Source organism: Taeniopygia guttata, chromosome 6 (genome assembly GCF_048771995.1).
Source record: "Taeniopygia guttata chromosome 6, bTaeGut7.mat, whole genome shotgun sequence".
Lineage (NCBI taxonomy): Eukaryota > Metazoa > Chordata > Aves > Passeriformes > Estrildidae > Taeniopygia > Taeniopygia guttata.
The window spans coordinates 20,236,477-20,260,531 of record NC_133031.1 but is presented as its reverse complement, the minus strand read 5'-3'; the positions used below and the strand labels follow the sequence as shown (position 1 = coordinate 20,260,531).

The following is a 24,055-nucleotide window of genomic DNA, read 5'->3' as shown; positions in this document are numbered from 1 at the left end:
TTGTGAGATTTGCACAAATGGGTGTGTGAGAGGGAAAGGCCTCACAGCAAAGCTGCCAGCACTATACTGGTCCTTTGAATTTAGGAGCCGAGTCCTCTGCACTTGGTGATGGAAGAAAGGTAAGGTGTTTTTTTTCATGTGAATGATTTCCTTTATTCTGATTTGTTAACCTGAGTAAAAGCAAACCTAAACATGGCATCTATATACTGCACGATAAGAAAGACAGAAGTCATGTATTATGCAGATTTGTTTTTTTTTTTTAATGAAAAAGATGGTTTCATTGTATCAGTTTCTGCATTAGAAAAGCATCATACACTCTGAAAGTTGCCTTCCAGAAATAATGGTTCTGTTGTGCTGCTAACTCTCCAGTTCCTATTTCTTTGAAGGTTTTGAACATTAGAAGAGGCTGACAAACATTGCTGAGAACAACAGAGATCATTATTTTTACCTAGAACTGGGAGCTTTTTGTATAGAAAACTTGCACATATATACAAAACTCCATATACACACAAAAGTGCTTTTATGAAAAATAGAAACTACGTATTTGCAGCAGAGTAGAATCTACACAGCAACACCTATACTTCAAATTAATCAGGTGTATGGCAGGTAATGTCTTTTGTCAAGTACTCTTCCTGGTACACTTCGTAGACTCATAACACCAGAGCTTTCCCTTCAAAAAAAAGCGGAACATCCTGCATTTTTAATGTAAGCACAACCTTACATTGATTAAATAATGCAGGACCGTGCATTTAAACCAATTATTTTCTTCAATTAATAACTTATTTCCTCTTGTAATGAATCCTAAGATGGAGTTTTATATTGCACCTTTTAGTAAACAAGGCATAAAACTTCTTCGGGTTCTTAACAACCAAAAAAGGCTGAAACCTTTTTTTAGAGGAATGACATTGCTACAGAATTTGTAATTATTTCCTTTGGATATAATAACTTACTTGAGTTCAATTGAAACTGCCAATGAAAATGCCATTTTAAAACTCTGTTATTTATATTAGAAAAATACTCATTCAGAAATTTCAAATTCCTCTGTGCTAGGTCTCTTCCAAATTAGCAGTATAGATTTTACTTAGCTCAGCACTCTCACTGTAAGAGTTTCTACCCTCTTGAGTGCAAATTTTGCTTTGCTCAGTGTCAGAATTATAAGACTGTCCCCCTTCCTGAGAGCTGGAAATAGCTGCCCTCAGTTTTCCCTCAATTTTATCAGCTACAGTACACATTTTTAACTCTCTCAGGCTGCTTATTAGGGTTCCATAGGCTCCCTTCATCCCATGACTTTGATACCAGGCTTGAAACAGCCTAATCTTCTGTTCAGATGTATCACCAGGACAATCCTGAATGCTTTGGTCTATGGCAGGTTCTGACATATGGTGGTGACGAACAAATTTCTTGACCTCTTTGAGTGTCATCTCTGCCACAATACCAGGAATGTGTCTGCTCAGGTCAGCATCTAGGATCGTGAAAATATAAATTAATATACCTGGCACTTTTATCGTACTGGGTTTTATCACCTGCACTCACATTTGATATTGCTATCCAAACCAGATTAAGTTTCAGGTATTTGTGACTCTGTATGGTTTACATGTGATTTTTTACAATACATGGCAGGTCTGTTTTTACATGTTCCTGCCATTTGCTAGGTATTTCAAAGAGAGGCTTGCAGTTATCTTGCTTTCTGCCACATAAAACCGAGTATCAGTTCCCTCTGAAGCCTATTCTGTCATTCTCTATCATGGAAGTATGGTTACCTCTCATATACCTGTTTTTCTCAAAATAGTGTTGGGAGAGGTCATGAAACAGGACAGGTCTTCTGTTGTGATACAGTCTGGGAGTTTATATTTTTTCCTGTTGTGTATCACTCCTGTGGATTTTCCCCTGAACACAATGTAGATTTGTGAATCTTCAATCCCACCGTGGGACTGCTCCCTTATAAATATCCATGGTTATAGAAACACAGTTTGCTGTTTCTTAGCGTCTGTACCACATGCAGAACCAAAAATCACTTGTAGACAATGAGTAATTGCTCCCTATACAACAGAAATTCCTCCTGAGGCAAGACTTCCATGATGCCACTAAGTGCCTTGATGAGCATTATATGAACTGGCACTTTAGCAAGTGTTCATTTTTGTACTGGAATGACAGGGGCAACGTCTGCACAAAAATGCTATTTTTTTTTTTTTTTTTTTTTTTTTTTTAGTTTAGGACTTTTGTATCTGTATCTGTTTTTTTTCTGTCTACAGAATTTTGAGAAATTACTTGTCGCTTACCTGCATATATGAAATGTTCATTCTCCTGAAAAAAAAAAACAAAACAAGAAAGAAATAAGTAGAAGCAAGCTTTGTAAAACATCATGCTTATATAAGAGGATAAATACATTTAATGATACTTATTTTATTTCCTTTTCGTTTTCTCCATGATTCCTGTTTTATGAGTGAGCGAGTCAGATCAGACAGACAGACCTCTTTTGACTTGGGTAAGTTTGAGGAATCACCTCCTAACACCTAGGATTATGCATGGGGACAGGAATATTCTGGGCTGGGGAGGCCTGATGATTTATGAAGTTTTGATCGTGGTCATGTGACTTAGGAAGCATTCCAACAATCCTGATGAAGTAATAAAGGGTTTCTCTTGCTTCTCCCAAAAGAGTCCTTGTGGTGAAATTTGCTTCATTCATGTCATAGAAAAGAGGCACACAAATATTTGGGGAGACCCAGTGCAATTTAAATGAAAAAAGTTCTTTGCATAAAGCTGAGTTTTTTATGATCAAAGCAACAATACTTACGTGAGGCTCTGGTTTGTAAACTCCACTGATTGTAAGACCCTTCTGTTTTCTCTTGTCTGAAACAAAAAAAGCATTTTTAAAATCTAGGGCAGAATATCTCTCTTGAGACTCCAAGAATATAAAATTATCTTTGAATCAGCATATGAATATCTCATTCAGAGTATATTAGGAGTAAGTAGGGAATCACTTACGTATGATTATTGCTGCAGCTATTGCTCCTATTGCTGCAGCTACCAAAACTACCAAAAGAACGATCCACCATGCTTCTGATTCTGTTGGAACATTGGAAAATTTGCATGAAAGTTAAGTCAAGAAATGCAATACAGCAGCACACCAAATTTTAAACAAGACTGTGTCTGATTTTAAAAGCCTTCCTGTTGTTTCCTAATGACAAAAGCCAAATATGTTAAAGACGATGAGCTGCCCCTAAAAAGGGATAACAGCTCCTACACCTGTACAGTGATCAAGGGAAAATCATACTCTGAGGTCAGCAGAGGGCACAGAAGCACTAATCCCCTGAACTGTCAGGAATTACTATGGCCAGTGTGTAGAACAGGAAAATTGCAATTGCCTCTCAAAATACAGCACGTGCTGGACCTTGCTACGTTTTAAATGGTACCTTTTGTTCCGCATACAGTGTCTGAAGCTGGAGTACATTGTTTTTCAATTACACCACTTTCACATCTGCAGAAAGTATGAACACAAATTATTAGGGGATTTTTTTCTCTCTTAAGCTGTTGAGAGAGCAAATCAAAATCTTTTAGGATGTTTTATCAGCAAAATATTTCACATTTTGCTGACAAATATGCTGGTTTCATATTCCAAATCTCTGATCTTGGAGTTTGGAATTTAATAGGTATGAAAATAGCATGGAAATTTGTGGCAGTAGGAAAATGTATGAAATAATTTTTCAATGTAGAAATAGATCACACAAAGACAACAGGAAAGCTCAGATACCTTATTCAGCTTTTTGAAAAGTATATACAGACTCTGTGGATTTATAATTTTTTTCTGCATGCCTTTGGAAAGCCTTCATGACTGCAAATTGAGCTGACTGAACTCAGTCAGCTCAGGTGCAAAGGAAAATTAGTATGCTTTCCTAGAGGTTACAGATTACCTTAGCCTGTCTTGAAACCAGCTGGAAAAAATGTGATTGCATATAAGCAATTTCATATGTAGTGATGAAGGCATGAACTTACGTGCTACATTGAATGCAATTGTCACATCCTGCAGGACTGCAAAAATAGTTCTTTGCACAGCCACACTGCGTGTTCTCTTCTGGAGTACAGTTCTTCACAACCTCCAAACCTAAAAATAGATTTCTTAAAGTATATTAGTTTGAAAAAGCAGGCTTCTGCTCACAAGGTCTTGTCCTCAGAATCGCTGCTAGCTCCACCTCTGCTGGAACTGGTGAGGCTTAACTTTATAACACACACAGAGCTTTTCTAAGGAGCTGGGCTGACGGAGCTGTCAGAGAGACCTCTGCTGGACGAGAGCTCAGAAAACTCAACACACAATACAGCTCTCGCCAGAAAAGAGGACTCATTCAGCACAGCCAAATCCCAACTTCTTTTTCCCCATTCAGAAGTGCAAAGCCAGAAGGAAATTCAGAAGATCACACAGCAAATCTCCCTACTTCATAATGGAGATGGGATGTCCTGACAGACATGAAGTTTTACCTTTTCTTGAAGACCTCCAATGATGAGGAATTCCACTCTTTTTTGGCTAACATATCCGGGTTAAGTATTCTTAAGAATCAAAACAAATTACTAATTTTCTCCTATCCTCATTTTATACAATGATACTATCTCTGTCTATTAAAAAAATACTTCTGCATTAAAAGTTACTGTATCTACCTACTATGAAAGCTACTTGATATGCATAGAAATAGAACAAACTTTTGAGTTACTGTGTTCAGTGTCCTGCTGTAATTTGAAACTACTTTATGTTTCAAAATTTGATGAAGCTCTAATGTGAAACCAGTGCTGAAGTAACTCATGGAAATAGCAGATATGAATGATCATAAGAATGGTTCACATGGAACGTCAGTGGTAATTTTCCTCTTGCCTACTGTCAGTCTACTGACTTCCTGTGAACTACATTATTGTGCATGGAATATTGTGACTAGCCATCCCATTACCTCTTTCCTCCCTTCAGTTTTAATAATTGTGACACATATATAATATACTGAATTGTTACAGATATAAAATACTGAATTGTTTTGCTCTTACCAATTTCATCACCCACACAAAAATGATTTTTATAGTAGCAAATGAGAGGAATGTTTTCTATCCATATTGAGATCCTAAAGGAAGGGGAGAGCACTGAAAATTGATATTCCAACAGGTGATCTGAGTACAACCATATTGGAGTTGAGAACTCTCTCTCCATTCACTAAATTTGATTTTGGGTATAAGGAATGAAGAACTATCATTCCCTGAATCCGAGTAGAGCAGATTTACAGGACATCTGGTGGAACTGGTAGGAGATAAGTTTAATGGATTAAAAATAAAATCTGTGATGGGTATTTATGCAACAGATAGTGAATTTCTGCTGTCACCCAACAGGTTCATGAACAAAGGGCTCATAAATAGAGTCACTGAAATGACTAGGTAAGGACAGATCTTCTAATGTCCTTTCCCTCAGCTGTAGATGCTGATAGACTGCAGGGAACAGACACAGAAAGCAGTCAGGTTTGTTTGTTATCTCTAAAAAGCACCTATTGCCTCCATGGCTGAATGCAGAATACTGGGGTAGGTGGGCCACTGCCCTGTCCCAGGAGGGCTTGCCCTATATTTTGATACGTGCATCCCACACAGCACCATGAGTGTCTTTCAAAAGACAGCAATCAACTTTAAATAACATTGTCAATTACATTAAAGACTACCAAAAAATATCATTACTTCTCACACCCCTCTTTTAAACAGAGGGTGAAGAAGAGGGAGAACTTGCCTTCCTTGAGTCTAACCAGTTTGTACAGTGTCTGCTTTGCAAGAACTTTGGCTAAGCAAAGGTGGATATATGGAGAAATAATGGACCAACTATTTTTCTTCCTACGTTGTGCTTGATGAAAGGGAACTGGAGGATAAACTTACGACTTTCTCACAAATTCATTCATGTCCTACCACTAAAAGTTTTGACTCTACATGCTAAGCATGATTAGGTATTGTGGAGACTTTTCAGTGAAATCCTGTATAAAAGAAGAATCATTGCTGCAGTTGCTATTTCTATAGACATACCAAAGTTGCTGTCACACAATTTGCATCTAAAACACTTGTCCAAGTCATTGGGGTGATTCATGAATTCCTTTCCTTTCTCACATGGAGCACAGTGTTTGACAGTATCTGTTGGGCAGGGGACATTTTTAACAAAACCTGTAGAGACAAAAAACCCAATAATTTAGAGAGAAGCCACCAGCTCTAAGACTAACATCAGATTTTCATTTTTAATCCCTAATACTTTTTGATTCCAAATATGGAATGTATATTCATTGTGCATGTGTAGATACACTTCAGGAATGTAGTATAGAAAACGTTTGATTATCCCCATTCTTCCTCCAATTTAATACTGAAGAAGAACACACCAAACAAAACTGTACATGAGAAATTGGAAAACCCACAAATGTATGGAATCCTGTAGGCAAAAGCATGTGTTTTCAGTTTTTCAACCTCTTACAAATATGTGTATGTTAATTCTTGGCTCTTTTGTAACGAGTAGGTTATGAGAGAACTAATCATAGTGAGAAGTGCATTGAGCTCAAGAAATATCTTTGAAGTGGCTTATTCCTGTAACAAAAAAATACACAGCTGGGATGAAGCACTGCATCCAGGAAACCACCTCATGCCACTTCAGTATCCCAGAACAAAGAAATTGGGCATGCTCTGGAGTCCCCTGTTAATGGGTTCTCAACACAGTCTTAAAATCATACTCACCACTTCTACATTTCTTGCAACACTGATTATCTAAATTGTATTCATCATCCTTGCAGTTAACTTCCCTCCTGGAAATGATCCTCCTATTGGACGTCATTAGAGCTTCGGTATCATTTTTACACTGTGTTTCAATACTGAAGAGACCCACCTAGGAGAGAACAGAAAATTAAACAAAAAAACCTGTTTAGGACTGTAGGTGTGTTTTAGAACTGGCAGAGTCATATTAATAGCGTTAATCTATAATTGAACATATTGATATTCACTTCCTTATTAGAACTGTTCATTACTTTAGATTTAATGGACAGTGAGGGCCCATGTTAAAGCCATGAACCCTACCCCTACAGACACTCTCCTTTTAAATTAATTTACAACAGATCCATTTATTTGATTTTTTTGCAAGTTTGTCAAGTTTAACTGTCAAGTTAAATTGCATATTGCTGGGAGTTTTTTGTTTGTTTTTATTTCTGTCATTAGGCAGTAGAGCTTTACTAGTGACCCCTGCCCTGCCTCTTTTCATGATAATAATAAAGCACCGTGGCCCAGAGGCCAAACCATGAGATTTTTAATATTTTGGAAGAAGAAGAATGATAAAAATAAACCTTGTATAGTTTGTCTTTTTCTCTGCAACATTTTCTGGGGAATTCTATATTTACTCTGCATGCACTAAATAGGAGATGTCTGTATAATGGAGCTATGGATGCTGACCATAATTTCAGTTAGATGCAGAATACTCTTTATATTAAAATACTGGAAAAACATTTTGCATATCAAACTGGGCTCTCAGGTGAAGGAAGTGTTATTTGTTGCTAACTAACTGATGTAACCATTAAGACCACTGCCTTCTACAGCTAGCCACTTCTTTTGATACTCTAGTCAAATGAGAAGGTGGAAATAACTTTATTTCCTTAGCACCTATCTGTTTAAAACGTATATAATATTAGTTACTGGACTAAAATTAAGAAGGCTTTTCTTTGCAACTGGAGGTGAAGCTCCAGGAGCCGAAAGAACATAACTAGCACTGGAGGAACTCTGAGTATAAATGCTCAGCCCATCACTTCCCCTGTTTGGTGCTCTCTCTTCCTTTGCTGCTGAAGCTTTCAGGGCGCTCTCCTCTGAATCTCCGTGTGATGATGTTAAAAAATTTAAGTCTCCACAGAAGCTTTCAAGTGGATGTGTCAAATTAGTGTCATTTATTTTCCTTTCGTCTCGGAGAACTATATCCCTAAACACTGGATTAGAAAGTGCATTTAAAAAATAATCACCAAAATATAGTCAGGGATGTATGACCAGTCTGGTTTGGTTTTTCCTAAAGTAGTATGAAGAAAATGCCCAGAGAGTCATGCGGAAAATAGAATATAATCAAAGAAGGAATGACATTTCTAAATTACGAATACTAGTAAAACCTTGCTGTCCGAGATTTAGAGGCAAGATGTTTTCTAGTACCATCAGTGTAGCAGTTGCCCTCTGGGCAGTTTTCCTTATCTCCTGTTAACTGGCCCATCAATGTCTTAGCACATGACTCAAAGATAACTCTCTCCAAAAACCAGTTCTGTTTAACAGGTGAGGAAGGACACCTTGTGGTTCAGAGCCATTGTGAGATGCTCCGCCCAGGTGGGAGGAGCTAGGCATTCTAGATAGATCCTGAAATTTCTAGACAGAAAAGCAACCTTCCCACAGGTTTCCAAGAGGACACAGCTGGGGTTTTCTACCAGACCAACTACACCTTTTCTACAAGAGTGCTGCACAAACAGAAACCACTTCTGCCACTCTAAGAGGACTTGCAGCCACTCCAATTTGGACTGCTACCAGCACGCTGGCCAAAGGGATGTCAGGTTGTATTCTGACTTTGTCAGTGGTCTTCCTTTTATATCATTGCATATATTTTGTCTCTTTTCCCTTTTTCCAGTAAATTGTATTTCTGACTTAGAGTCTCTCACTGGTTTTACTTTCAAACCAGAATACTTACTTATTTTACCAAATGCCTGCAAACACATTGTGTGCAGAGATGTGTGCTCCCTCACACCAACAAAGCTCTCTGCCTCTTGTTTATGCTTTGATACAAATGGGCTATACTGGCATGAGAGGCTACAGAAACAGAACATTTTTAGATGGATGCCCTCTGCTCCTGGAGATGAACTTCCTGGTACACTTACAAGAAGTGGGGGTAACTTCTCAGAATTTGACATGTGAGCAGCACCAAACACCTACATTGGCTCTGCTGGTAGGGATGTCTTACAACATCTCCATGTAGAAGGAATAATGATAAAACTGTGAAGACTTTTTTTCAAAGCAACATCCTAATTCTTTCAAACTTTTTTCCTCCTGGATTTGCACCCTTTTAAAAGCAATCAATTTGCTATTTACAAATTTTGGTGTGTCTCATAGAAAAAAAAAAAAAAACCAGAAAAGAGTCAATAGTCATTTAGCTTCCTGTGCACACCTTAGTTGCTTTTTCTGTTGTCACTGAGCAGTAAACACTAATATCAGAAAGGAAGCAGTTTAGGGACTTTTATACAGGCAGGGATGATAGGTGCTTTTTTATGACACATACACTCAAGCACTGGTTGTGTTTTCAGCCTAGAATGACTCAGAGAGACGCTCTTTTAACTTTCTCAACCTAAAAAAATAGTTTTCGTATCTAAACTGAAGACTTAGGTTGCACTAAGCAGTCAATGGGAATAAGATCAATCAGCTGGGGACATCTACCCTTAGCAGAACCCATAAAAATTATCATATGAGCCCAAATTTTCTGGTTTTGTCGCATTTGCATTGCCCAGAAAAGGAAAATAGTTTTTTACCTGCTTCCTCTCCTTCATTTCAACAGAGTCTTCCAAAATGCTTTCACCAACAGGTATTTGCTAAGGGCACTTTTATGAAACCTGTTTTCATCTGCATTTCCAGGGCACAATGACTAGAACTTTAATTTCTTTGATTACTCATGTCATTTTGGGATTTTCAGGCCTCCAGTTCTTCCTCTGTCAAAGTATTAATGACATCTCAATTGATTTCAACAGAAAAGCTTCTGCAAGACACAGCTTCTAGGTTGTAATCTCAGCTTTGGAAGTGTGTGAACATGTAATTTGCATACAGGACTTTTTAAAACTCTACAATGTGAACCCTGAGGAAAAAAAATCTGTTTTCTCCTGTTGTCTTTGTAACACATTTTATTTTTAGCAAGCCACTTCTCCCATTTTTGATCTCTAAATGCTGGTGGATGAGAAGACTGATGGTCACAGTATATGGCCTTTTCTTTTTCCACTCCACATTTATTACATGGACCAAGGTGCATGAGCTCATCAGGGACTTTCTAAGTGTTAAAAAAGGAGGAGGAGGGATTTTTCTTGCTTTTTTTTTTGCCTCGTAGAAGTTAAGGTGCTAGAACTACCTTCATTTTAATATGCTCTTCTCTGTAATTAACCTCCCTTGTATTTACTCTGTCAGGCTGGCCTTTTCAAAGAGTAATTTCACACCAAGAGTTATCTTAAGAGGATTCTCTACTCCAGTTCTTTCCCTATGACAAGAAATTTCTTCTTCCAAAACCTCCAGTATAATTTTTCCTCCAAGACTTTTTTTTCTCCCACCAAGGCTGAATCTTGGTTAGCACCAAAATAACCTCTAAAAATAGCATTTCACATTCTAAAATATTTTATGAAAAGAACAAAAAGAATCCAGTTCCATTTTTAAAACCCCAGCAATGGGAGTTGGTATTTCCCCACAGCTAGAAGCACCCTGAGCTTCTTAAATTCCAAGGGAAATGCATGTGTTTAGTGCCTGTGAGAGCAAATAGCCCCAGACTGTTCAGTACCTTAAAACACACACTGTCCAAATTCAACCCACTACTCTTTCATATCTCAGCTGACTCATGCAAATTGAAACAACATACTGGGGCTGGGAGTTGTATGATTGGTTATTTTGTTGGGTTTTGCTTTTTAGAAGTACTGTACTACTGAGCACCGAGTAAATACTACACTATTTGGAGAGTTGGGAGAGATATTAACAGCTCTCACCTCACGTTTTTTGAGGCTAAGCATGAGTTGGAACTTAACAGAAATCTAGCAGCTCTTATCCTTTTCCTTTTGTGACGCAAAATGGTTTTCTTACGATTTTCTCTTTGTTCTGTGAGTTACTGCAAAGATAAAGGTGATTAGTTCTGGAAACATGCACAGACATGTTTCCAGAACTAGGATCCTTATACTTTTCACTTGAGTCTTGGGTCATCCCATCTTTTTATGGCTATTTATGCATGTAAATGTAAATGTGTGTATTAGTTTTCCATGATATGAGGAAGAAAGGTCAATGCAGTAATGCAGGAGCCTTGTTTTCAAAGGTTTATCTTCTGAACTTCCAGAAAACTGCCTGCTCTGGAGTCATATCATAATTACAAAATATTTACATAACAGTTCATTCTTCGGCCTATTCCTTTGGAGTGCTGTCTTGAGGTGACTTTATGGTGGTACTTTATTCCCTGATGACCTGCTGTGTGGTCAGGAATGGTTGAGGATGAACCAGGAGGCTGGGCTGGAGCCTGGAAGTGCTGGGTGTGGGCTCGGTTCTTCTCTCTCTTTCCAGCGTGCTTTGGGCTGCGACTCAGACTGTTAGTTCACTGCCTTTGCTCGATTTGTATCCTTGCTTGCCTAGGCAAGATGCTCTTTTTTGTCTTTCCCCACCTTTTACCCTGGAATTCAGTAGAGATCTTTCACTGGGGTTTTTTTGGCTTGTTTTTTTCCACTCGGTCTGTTTCAGCTTTCAGTCCAGGGAGCCTACAGGAGCAGTGGGAAAGACCCATGCCAGCAAATAAAGGACACTAAAACCCACCCACTAAAACAGTTTTGGTTGCTGTGAGGAGCAGACCAACGCCACAAGCTCAACAGGTCCCTATCTACTTTTTGCCTGAGCTGCTGTCTGGATTTTTTTCTTCCCTTCCCTGAGACAAAGGGAGCAGCCACCATCCTTCCTCCTGGCCATATGGCTGGGTTGGGGGCATGGGGAATAGTGTTCAATTTATTTTTTCTTTCCCATGCCTTGTGGGTATCTTGCTTTGTTAATAAACAGGGTTTTGTTTTTTTTTTTTCCACTTTCACCGCTGGCAAAAAGAGATTATTGGAGCCCTTCTCATTAGCGGAAACGTTCATTCCAGAGCATTTTCTCCTAAAATCTGTCCCTAAACTGAGACAAGTGTGTCTCTCAGTGGTATGTAGTTTTGTAGCTTTTTCTACTTGGAGAACTCAGATGTTTTCTAACTTCATAGACAATTGCTATTTTTGCATGACTATCCCTAAATCTTCTTTTACATGAGCGCAGCATGGAGTTCCTTGCAAAATTGAGGTCTCATTCAACCAACTGTTTTCATGTTCTGGTTTAACCAAATAATATGCCAAACTCTGACAAGGTTTACTATTTTATAAGTAAGGTTTACTATTTTATAAGCAACATGCTAATTAAAACAAAAAACTTTTTAGAACTAGAAATTCTGTAGGAATGCTGTAGTCTTTCTAAGGTATACTGAAATTTGGGAACAATTGGAAAATAAGAACAGGCATTATGTGTTCTCTGGAGCAGTGTTACAAACAAAAGTATATTTAATCTTAAGATATATATTCTGAATAGTTCCAGCATACTGAGCTACACTGATATTTCTGTCAGTAGTTGGCTGCTCCCATACAGGAACAGGTAATACACACTTCTGTCAGCAGATGAGAATCCTTCTTTGTATTTAATTATGCATTGATGATTTGTGCAGGGGCATGGATAGAGCTCTCTGAAATACTTTAAATATTTTACTACCTGTGATGCAGTTGATCAGATCACAATTTGAGTGGTTTGTACATTAAGACTTGATTTTAACCTGACAAACTGCAAAACAAACTGCTTTTGTTAGCAATAAAACCACACTGTGAAGATGCTTCGAAGGTCAGCTGCAGTGTGGTGTCTCTGAAGCGGGACAATTGGGGCTGGGGAGCAATGTGCTCTGCGTCCCCGCTTGAGGCCGGTGGTGGCTGTGCCGGGCTCACTGCCACCGCCTCATCCCCCTCCAGCCCTGAGCGCAGGGCATCCACACATCCCTGGACCTGCCCGGGTCTCCTGCCCTGGAGCTTCCTGCCGCTACAGCAACGCACCTGTACCAGCGGAGATCCCCGTGCTGGCCGCTGACACACTGCCTTACTTGTCCTGTTCAAAATGGATCTTTGTCAAGGTAACTTTACTGATGAGAGGGAGACACGAGACGGAAGCTCTCGAAAGCTGTGCACAGGCATGGCTCAGGCAAGAAGGGAAGGCCCTGCCCTACCGCTTCCAGTAAATGCTGCACACTGACGCCAGGCTTGGACTATTACTCTAGCTTCTCCTGGGTCACTGTCATAGCGGTTCAAACTCCTTCCCCACGGGTGTTTGCTTTTCTGCGGCTCGCTGGTAGATCCGCTTTGGTACAGCGCAGGTCGCCTCCTGCCGAGTCCCGCAGCTCTCCTGCTGGCAAAGCGGGCTCTGCTCTCTCCGCCTGCCTCTCGGCCGCTATGGGTGCCTGCGGACCAGTGCCAGCTGCCCAAGGGTCCCCCCACCTACGGCTCACGATCCGAGCGCCACCTGCAGCGATCCCCCTTTTCTTCCGTCCGCTTTACACAGCACGCACTTCACTGAGCACCCTCCACAAGTGCCTGAACTTGAAGGGTGAGTATTTTTCCACTTAAAAATGGCCTAACGAATTGACAGAAGTGCCGGTAACAAGTTAGTCACGGCCGGTGGAGAGCAGCAAACGCGGCGGCGCTCCTGGCCCGGCGGCGCCGCGCTCCCGTCCCCGCCCGGCCCCGCTGCCCCGGCCGGGGCTGGCCCCGCCGCCCGCCCGCGGCCCCGCTCGGGCGGACACTTACGAGGAGCAGGGCAAGGAGCCCTCGGGCCGCGCCGCCGTCCCGCACGTTCCCCATGCCGCCGCCGTCCGGCACCTTCCGTGTGGGGCACCGGAGCTGCCCGCGCCGCCGGCTCCTCCCAAGTTGGCAAGCACGGCCCGGCCCGCCCCGGCCCGCCCCCGTCACGGCACGGCACGGCACGGCACGGCACGGCACGGCACGGCACGGCACGGCACGGCACGGCACGGCACGGCGCGGCGCGGCACGGATGGGGGGCTGGGCCGGCCGTGGGGGCAGGCAGCGCTGCCGCTGCCCCGCGGCAGCCCGGGCGCGGTGATCGGCCCCGGGCAGCGGCTCCGGCCCCCGGGAGAGCCGCAGAGCCGGGCGGGACAGCCCCGAGCTCAGCCCCGCGGTGACAGGGAGCGAGGGCACGGAGCTCCCGCTCCGCTGTCCCGGGGACTGCCTGCTCGGGGACACCCGCTCGGCAGCTCGGGAGTGCCAGGCACGGCCCCGAGATCGCCAAGCCAGCAGCCTTAGTGCCGGGAATGAGACATCCGACTCCTGTTGCTTCCCCACCGAGGGCAGAAATGCTGCTTTTGTAGTACTGCCAAGGACGGGCTTGTGGCAGGCAGTCTCGTATGGGTAGAATGAAGCAGGCACTCAGAACAGGCTAAACTCACTGCAGCCCTTTGCCGTCTTATCGAAAGGTTGTTCAAGCCCATGACTTCTGTTCTCTACCTATTTCCAGTCACTTCTTGTGTTTTTCCTGCAAGCTTTCAGAGGTTTGAAATGCTGTGTGTCTGGCCTCCTTTGTAGAGTTAGAAATGACATGACAGAGTTAGTTACTTATAAGTGTTTTCATCTTTCAGGTTTTGACATGATTCGATTGCCTTGGGGTGACCATGGTTGCAATGGAGCTGGCATTTTCATTTTAAACACTATTTTTCAGTGGTTTATGACTCAGATTTTCAAAAACCCTTCAGCTTTTCTGCTGGTATGGCTCTTAGCTGCAGTACATAACATCAACAAAAAATAGCTACTGTTTTAAATACTTCAGGCTTTTAAAGCACTTCCGGATAAACCGAAAGGTACTGCTGACACACTTTGAGAGATGCTGCCTTTGAAGTACCCTTGAACAATCCACGTTTTGCCTTCCCAGTGGCAGTATGGAATGTAACGAAGGAGATGCATCTCTCTTGGGTGCAGTGCCTGGGTTACACATCTCTAGTTCCTACTGGGCAAACCCAAATCAGCGTGTCTGTGAGGCTGCTAATTTTAGCGGAAATTTGCGTGCGGGTAGGGGTGGAGTAGGGACTGCTAGCAATGTTGTCCAGATCTGGATCATTGCTGCAGCAGAAAACTTGGTAGAATTGTTTCCAGATCCATCACTCGAGGGGATTGTGTTTTGTCCTATGATCAAAACTTTATGTGAGTGGGCCCTCAGCAGGCATTGCTCAGGGTTCAGTGACACCTCGGTGTGCCTCTTGCACTATTTGTCCGATACCTTCTGCTGATGTCACTGGAGTCTGTTTGGTACATGTGGTTTGCACTCCTCCCTGCCCCCAGGGTGTGATGACTGTGTGCATGTAGCTGCTCTGCGGTGGAGTGGTTTAGCCGTAGGTAGGGAGCTTTGAGAGATGTTTGAGAAGCCACCAGCTTTATGTCAAAACAACAGTGTCTGCATGTGTCTTGAAGTCCTACCTTATGTAGTTAATAACTGTAGTTGTGTGGGGTTTTTAAATATATAATGAAGAAAGAGAAATGTGTTTGGAGAACTTTTTGTTGTTTCATGAGGAAGGAAGACAAAGGACTCTGCATGATTTAATGTGTATCAAGCAAAAGCCATTTATTGTGCTTCTAAACATTGTTTATATTTAGTTCTTATCTTGGTCTACACAGTCACGCATTGTTTAATCGGTAGCTCTGTTTTGTCCATGCCTCTCTTGATTGGTAGCTCTGCTTTGTCCATGAGGCAAGCATGCATCTTTTTTCTGCTTCTTGTTTCTTCCAACATCAGCTTTTTTATCCACAAGGATGGCCTTGTTCTTTGCTTCTAGAAGGTTAGGCTGGTTCATTTAGTACATGTCCATTGTCCTGTAAATACACGGTTTGACTATTCTGAGTTGGTATCAGTGAGGACTATAAGACCAACGTTTTCATCTTTGCTCTGTTCCTGGTGTTGCAGCAACTTCTTTTCAGCTGGTAAAAGTGGCATTGTTGACTCACCCTTCATCTGAAGCTTAATTCGTGTGTCAGCAGCGGCCTGCTCAGCAGTGCAGGCTCTGCAGTATGTCACTGCCAGCAGATGGCCTTGTGCCTTGCCTAATGTGGGAACAGGGATCAGACTGGGGCAGGGTGCAACTCGAGGAACAGCTAGCACACATTTTTTTTTGCTCCTTTGCAATTCCAGCTTTAAAAATGTAAGGTTCTGATAATGTAAGTGATTTTTTTTTTTTTTTGCTGTGATGATTTGATGTGTGTGTGTGTGTGTGTGTGTGTGTGTGTGCTGTTTCTTTTTCCTCCTTGTAATTGTTGTCCTATATCTACACAAGTACACTTAGACACACATGGTCACAGTATTCTTGCATTTGGTGTTTCTGAGTTGGAATCATTATTCACACCTTAACTGGCATCAAACCTTTTCTTCCCTCTCCAGAAAGCTGCTTGCACCTAAAGAAGCTGATTCTGTTGATGTATTAAGATATTGTGGATTGCTAAGTTTTTGAGAAGATTAATTTAGCTAGTCTCTCCAGATGAAGAAAAATTTGTCAAGGTGCAATAAAACATGCTTGAGGGCTCAGAGCCCTGTGCATTGTATTGGTCTCACTTCAGAATATTGTATCCATATTTATATTCCAGAGAGAGGGTAATGGGGGAGGAAGCATAAGATCTGACTTGCTTTTTACTGCATTTTTTTCTGTTAAATTATTATAGATTTTTAATTTTAAAAATTGGTTTTAAATACTTGCTTTAGATTTCTTTTGGCACATTGGTAATCTTTAGCAGTTCTTTTGTGCTAAGATTAGGCAATTAGATTAATCACGTAGTATAACTTAACCAAAGTAGTTCCAACAAACTTAAATTCTCTTTTGACCTAAAACACACATGAGAAGACCATTGTTGGTTTGTTTTTTGCTTTGTTTCAGTTTCTGTATTTTGTTTTCTTATGTGTTCCTGTTTTGTTTCTCCCCTCCCTCATGTATGTTCAAGAACAACCAACCTACTTTGACTTTTTGTTCAAGTACTAGAGTGAATGATCCATTACTCATGCAGCTCGAAGGTATCTCCTTCATCTTTGATTCAAACCTCTTTAGTGATGTGACTCTTGTCACAAGCATCAGCTAACACTATTGGGAAATTATCAGAGTGGCCTCAGTCTTTAAATAATCAGCTCTACCCAGTACAGCTTTATGGTGGTTGTATTATTTTCCAGATCTTCTGTGAAACATTGGAACAGCGACCTTGCTGCACCCTTTGCATTATGGTGGTGTAGACCAGAGAAGATCTGTAACCACTGTAACTATTGGCTATTTGTTGCAGTGTGGTGTGGCCAGATTCTGACAAATGAAGGTGGCCCTTCTCCCTTTGTCTATAAACCGCTACGCACTATTTGGAATCACCCAGTGATTTGGGGGTTTGGGGTGTAGTGAAAGGTTCTTTGTCAGCTGATGTGGTAGTGAAGCACTTTGTTGGCCCTAACACTGTGTTCTGTGTGTGGAGCAGCTGAGATGACAGCACAGGAGAGTGAAAGTAGGGTGTGACCAGAGAAGTTTATGAAGGCCCTGTGGGTTTTTTTCGTAAGGGTGTTGCCTGATGTTGCATCACATCACAGATCAGGGTGTTCTGGCATGCAGTGCATTTCTTTTAGAAGTAATAGTGATCTGATAGACTCGCCCGTGGGGCCATAGATGATACTGTTTATCTGAAAAAAAACCCCACACTAGCAAGAAAAAACAAAATGGAAACAAAATCCAGCCTAGAACAAAGCAGGGTGGAAACCAAAAGTGTAGCAAGTCACTTACAGCCTCTAGCAGTTCTCCTCTGGAGAAGGTGATAAAGGAGAACTGTCCATAAACTCTGTCATTCTAAAAGCAAATTGAAACAGACATGTGTCCTTTTTATCATAATTTAACTTCCTGATACAACCCTGGATCCATGCTTTTGTTCAACAGACCCAGTTTGATGACGTCAATGCATTCTTCACAGCAGGGAAAAAAAAACCAAAAAGGCATTTTTGAAACAAACTGAGCATTTCCTTAGACTGGAAAAGCAAATTGGCTGGATGCCTGGTGGCTCCTACAGCCAATCACCATAACCTTACCATAAATGTAGATGTGTTTCTGTCTTAGGGTTGATTATTGACTTTATTTTAGACATGGGACCATCCTGTCCCAGTCCTCTGTGTGTGCACTGTACAAGGGAGTGCTGAGATTCTAAACGCTGCATTATTTACCAAATATTTTGCATATTACATGGGCTGACATAAAATTTGACTTTGTGACTTGATAGATTGTAAATGGATCTGTTGTAATTGTTTTGCAGAGCTATGTATCCATCCAGATCTCGCAGCAGGCAGCTTTGCCTCAGACACTGGCTGGTGATATTTTTTCTTTTTTTTTCAAGCAAATTGGTCTCAGTTGTTTTTTGAAGATGCTATTACTAAGATTATGCTTTATACTTTCAAAGCTTGGTGTACAGCAAATGCTAACTGTCAAATGTGTAACAGATCAACTATAAAAGCTTTGGAGATAATGTGCTAGGGATTCTAAATGTTCTTCAGAGGTGAGTGAGGAGGTGTTCAAACCTTTTCCCTCCAGGTACTGCTTGGATAGATCACTGCTGATTTAATTTGTTTGTTTCTTCCATTTATGAGATAAATCCAGGTTGAATCATTGTGCTAAGGATGAGAGAGGAAAGATCTACAGAGAAATATCTGGAGTTAAAAGGTAAATGTGAATAAAAGTAGATGCTCTGAAGGCCTTAACAGGTGCACTAGATGGCTTCATTTCCCATGTTGAGTTAGGGATGCTCAAAGAGCCACCCTTCAAGGAAGTTTTCTTTATAATTTTAAAGGAAACAAATTTTACTAAATGTGGTAGTGAGGAGGAGAAGCTAAGGAAATATTTTAAAGGGTCTTAGCATGCTATAATTTCTGATATTGCAATAAATATTACATCTTTGGAATTCAGCTCCAGTCCTTTGCTTTGCTCTGTCATGCTTCTCTTTCTGGGTTATCATCTGACAAGTGAGACTAGCAGGCTTAGATAAAAGCAGTGTCTTGTGGCTGAGACTCCAAACGCTCTTGTTTTCGTTTCTTTTGATATCACTTAACCTTTGAAATTCTTTGGGGGTGGGGAAGACACAACAGTGATGTGAAAAGCCTTATCCCTCCCACTAACATCTCAGATGCAGCTTGGCATCCGCCGTGACATCAGAGCCAGAACAGGATGCAGTGATCTTATTCTGGATGTTTGTCTCCTGGGCACAGCTCTGTGCTTGTCAGCAGGACTTGTGCTTCAGGTAGATGCTCAACTGCTAAATCCTGGTAGAGAGGAGCTGTTGTGGTAGGAAAAGAGTTTGGAGGTCAGGGAGTTATTACTGTTCCATGCCTCCACCGACTCCCCCCCTTCTACCACACATTTGCACAAACAGAAGAGAGGCCTGGGTAGCTGCTGAAGCTACAGGAGTGAGTCATATCTTCTTTATTCAGCTGTACAGCCCGCTGCATAGTAAGGTTTTGTGAGGAGTAGCAAATGGATTGAGTATGTAATACAGACTGATTTATATTTCTGTCAAAATGCAGTGGATTGTTTTCTGTCGGTGGTTCGCATCAGCAATTAGATGATGTTCTTAGATAGCTGTGCATCTCTAAAGGTGGTCATAACGAGAAGGAATGCAGTGATGTTAGCTGTCTGAAGCAGTCTGTTCAATTCCCAGATAAGACATCGGTGTTATTTTTCAGCTGAATAATTTCCCAGATACTTCTTGGAGGCCAGCATTTTGAAAGAGGCATCCTTTCCACACTGGCACAGTCGCTGTCTCTCCTGCTGTCAGCCAGCTCAGATGCAGGAATGGGATGAGGGACTGCAGAGGGATGGACAGCAGAACATGCATTTCTTGTTCCCTGGAATGGGCAGCAGAGTCAAGTGGTAGTGCAGGCCACGGCTCTTAAAGCCACAGGTTTCCCATGTGTTTCTCCCAGCTTGGGGCTGCTCAGAAACCTCCCTGCCTGGAGGCAGCCAGCTGAGAGGAGAGAAGCTCCTCAGTTTCATATGAGAAATGAAGAGGAATTCACATGCCTTTGCTATTAGTGTAGGGAAATGGTCTTACCTCCTGGAAACAGAGGTCTTGGACTGAATTCTCATCTTTCAGTTATTCACTTCAGAGACTTGTGGTTTTTGTTGTTTTTTTTTTTTTTTTTCTTTTTGAGATCAATGGTAATTTTGATATTGCCTTGATTGAAGCTAAGGTTTCACTACCTATGCATAAAGCATAGGTAAAGATATTTTATATCAATGCCTGGGGATTTGCCTCTCTCAGGCTGGCCACCAGCCCCTTCTCCATCAGCTCCCTGAAGGGGCAACATGGTCTGTCCTGCACTGGGCCCATGGCAGAGCCATGTCACAGCTTGGTGCAGTGAAAGGCTGCTGGTACATAGGGGGCTCACCTGAAAAACAGGATCTGACAAAAACAAGTAATGGAAGGATAATAAGTTGTTAAAAGCAAGGTGATAGGGAAGGTTTAGCCCTCATGAAAACAGTAGCTTGTATTGTATGCAGAGTAAAAGAACGCAGATGTTAACTCCTTTTCCCAAGTGTGGTTGTCCCCTGCTCCTTCCAGCCCTTTTTCCTGAGGCCTCACACATTTGCAGTGTGAGTGGTGTTCAGTCTCTAATGCAATAAAATGCTATAGCAACACTGTTTTATTTAAATGCAATTCAGAAAGGGGGATGTGATTGTGCTGAAGATCTGCTAATTGCATCATTTTCTCCTTGTATTAAACAATGTGTTCATTGCATCATTTTCTCCTTGTATTAAACAATGTGTAGTGCAGAGTAAACAGTGTGCAGGGAAATGATATTATATTGAAGAGGTCTGAGCTTTTGACCTTGTAAATGAATTCCCAGAGACAGCTAAATAAAATGCAGTAAGTAATGGGCTTTAATTAGGAAGCTGGAAGAGTTGTACATAGTTCTGGTATCCTGATGTGGAAACTATCCAGACATTTTCAGGATCCTAGTACAGCAGTGTTGTGCAGCTGTGAAAGGAGTTACTATGCCTTCAACAAGTTTCTAGCAAGGAACTAAAAGAAAGGGAAACTCAGGAAGTACTTACAGGACTGACAACATGGTAGAAACTATAATTCTGAGAGTTGTCTTTTTTCTAGTGATGTTACTGGCTTGCAAGAAGAACAAAAATGGATCAAAAAGCAGTTAAGTTTGCAGAAATCTCCCACTGGCAGGTTAGACCTGAGTCCTGACAATTTTCATCCCCCTTGAGACCAGTGGTACAATAATTGGTCCTGAAATGGGCTGGAATGAGAAAAAGTTTTAGAGAATTCTGAGTTTTTCCATGTTCAGGAGGATGATTATATTTGTTTCAGAATTATATATCTAAGTCTTCCTTACAGTCATAAAAGGAAAGAACAACATTTTATTCTTTGGCCTGTAAGGGAATTTGACCAAACAGTTAAAACTGGGCATGTAAAACACATTTAGTGGAAGAGGAAAAGAAAACCCTAAGTTTGATTGGAAAATGCTTTTACACTTTCAGAAAACCAATGAAATTATTGAATAAAAATAGCGTGGTATCTGTACTTTTCCACAGTTCTTATGGCTGCCTATAAGAAAGAGGAAGAGGAAACAACCTTATGTAACTAAGATGCATCTGCAAAGCAAGGACCTGCTTCAGTTTTCTTGTGAGGCTTTAGCATCGTTTGGGAAGCAGTTTATAAAATGAATATTCTAGCGCATGAGACACAGCTGTGTGCAAAGTGACCAGCCATCAGCAGCTGTCTGTCTCCTGGGGCACCGCACTTTGTAACAGGAGGGTCTCCCAGGGCTGAGCAGCAGCCAGGATGAGTGCAGGGAGGTGTGACAGGGCAGGTTGGCACTGCACATGGGGCACAGGAGAGCTCCAGTGACGTCCTGTCCTTCCTGCAAGCTGCAGTGAGTTAGGCACCACGTTCCTGGGTGTGTTTTCATCAGCCAAAATGGCATTCAGCAAAAGTGCCATGGGGGCATGGGGTAAGAATCCTTCTGCATAGGTCACAATGCAAAGAGCCTTCTCAAGGCTTCCTAATATAAACAGAATTCTGTTGGAGTGAACTCTGCTTCATCTTAGATCTGTAATGTTGGTTGTAGCAAGTTATAAAAATATATACATGCTGACACAGATTTTATCTGTGACCTTTTTCTGTAACATATCTTATTGTTCAGATCACTGATAAAGGCTTTAAGATGTATAGGCAGTGCTGGGTCCCACAGAATTCCACCCACCCAGCAGTGATTTCCCTGCACTCTTATGTGTATGGCTTCAGCTTCAGAGGAAGCTGTCATGCTACTCTGTATATGTTGGATCTACAGTTGTTTGTTTTTTTAAATATTTTAGAATGTAAAGGGGTTCAGAGGGCTTTTACAACTATGCTTATAATATTCCTCAAAAAAATTACAAGAAGTCATTTTTATACAGCCTTATTCTCAATTTTTATTATATTTTTGCCATTTATTTTTTGTTGTTTGAATTCTGTATTTGCAGCTGTGATAGGTTGACTTAGAGTGGTATGTTCATCTGGCATGATTGTAATTAGCTACTTCTTGTCATTACATGCTTGAATTTTTTGTTGAACTGCCTTTCTTCCTGGGGAAAACCCCACAAGCATTTTAAAGGCTAATGAAAGTAAGTGTTGATTTTTCTGGAGGCACTTTGGCCTATTTGTAACACCTGTGTGGATGCAGGCTATTCATGCCTGCTGCAATGTCCATGCCCAACTTTATTGATGGTTCTTTTAACATCCTCGTGCAGTGGAATTGAAATCAAAAAAGCCCCCAAAGGTTTTTGCAAACTTTCGAATTGACTTCTGACTTCTAGTTTTTCTTCTGATACAGACGATGCACATGTATTAAATATGACTGCATTTGCCACATTATTATTTTACTTTTGCATATAACAGCATACACTTTCATATAAAGGCATGGCGATTCCAAAAGTGGGTTTCCTTTTTATCCAAAGGTATTTTTAAAAGTATGTGTTCACTTTAGTCACAAAGGTGGTAGATTTCTCCTTGTATATTTTGTACATTCTTTGGTTTATTGCCCCTTAACGCTCATTCCTTCACTGTTATTTAGTGGTTCTTGTGAAGTTTAAAAAAAAAAAAAGTTCAGCTGCACTCTCTGTTGTTTGTAGGTTGTGCTGAGTGACTCATACAGAAGACAAGGAAGTTGCAGTGTGGCCACATCTCCTTGTCCTGCCCAGCAGTGACCCTTAAATTCTGAATGCTCTAAACCCAGTACCAGGAACAAGAAATGGAGACCAGGGCTCAGCCTATGGGAGAGGAAGGTACCAGCTTTGTGACATTTGTGGTGAGAGTGACCCCACAATTTGCCATCATCTAGAGCCAAAAAGTGAAACTGTGGCAGTACGGCAAATTATTAAATTTGCTAGTGAAAGAAATTACCTTGCTGAGGTCCTTTTCCTCATGGTTTGCTGGAGAGCCAGACATATTGGCTCATACAGGAGTTGAGCTGTGATAGAAACAAGCATTCAGAGCCCACAGGTTTAATCTGTAAATAATTGCTCCATGAAACTCATTTCCAGCAAATTTCTCTTGTGGGAACCATCTGATTTCTCACAATGTGCAAGCTCCTCTTGAAACCTTGCTCTTGGTGAGATAATAACAGGACAACCACTTGCAAAAATGCGAGGGGAACTGATGTCCTTGTTGCTGTCAGTCTGGGAATGTGTTGGCTGTGGAGCTGGGAAGTTTTGTGGAGGAAGGACCCTTTCGCCCTCCCTGTCCCACATACAGGCTGTGTAGGTCTGACTTCCCTAGAAGTACAGCACTTGTTTTCCACAGTGGTGTGGTGGGAAGATGTCATTTACATTTTGACAAGTTTGGATAGCTTGTTGCTGCAGAGGTTCTAATCATCATGGGGAATCTGGCCCTTGAGAGCTGTTCCAATATAACATTATTGTGAGGCCTTATCTAGAGTGTAATTTTGGACAGTTATGTCAGTATGAGCTGTGACCAAGCTACTGAGGTGCTGCTGATAGTTTGCACACAGTGGGACAGAGCTCTGCCCTGGCCAGTGGCCTGAGGGTTTACCCAGAATCTCTGCTGGATTTGCAGCTCTTGGTATAGACAGTGTTCCTTTGACTGTCTTTCTGACATAATTGTTGTTTCCATTGTAAGATTAGGGATGTCTACACCAGTTAGATTCTGAGCTATGGGAGATGCCTTGCAGATAAAATGCAGAGTTTATTTCTACAAAA

General features: G+C 41.4%; 1 protein-coding gene across 1 annotated transcript; it reads right to left on the bottom strand.

The window, feature by feature from the left end:
- Positions 1 to 236: 236 nt before the first annotated feature.
- On the bottom strand, positions 237 to 23,285 carry FAS (Fas cell surface death receptor). Its single transcript, XM_072931417.1, has 10 exons — positions 23,241 to 23,285; positions 13,590 to 14,198; positions 6,727 to 6,874; positions 6,034 to 6,168; positions 3,994 to 4,102; positions 3,414 to 3,478; positions 2,986 to 3,066; positions 2,795 to 2,850; positions 2,280 to 2,304; positions 237 to 1,462 (listed from the first exon to the last, which is right to left on the bottom strand). The coding sequence occupies exons 1-10, from the start codon at positions 23,283 to 23,285 to the stop codon at positions 1,047 to 1,049; spliced, it is 1,689 nt and encodes a 562-aa protein (XP_072787518.1). The 3' UTR covers positions 237 to 1,046.
- Positions 23,286 to 24,055: the final 770 nt, after the last annotated feature.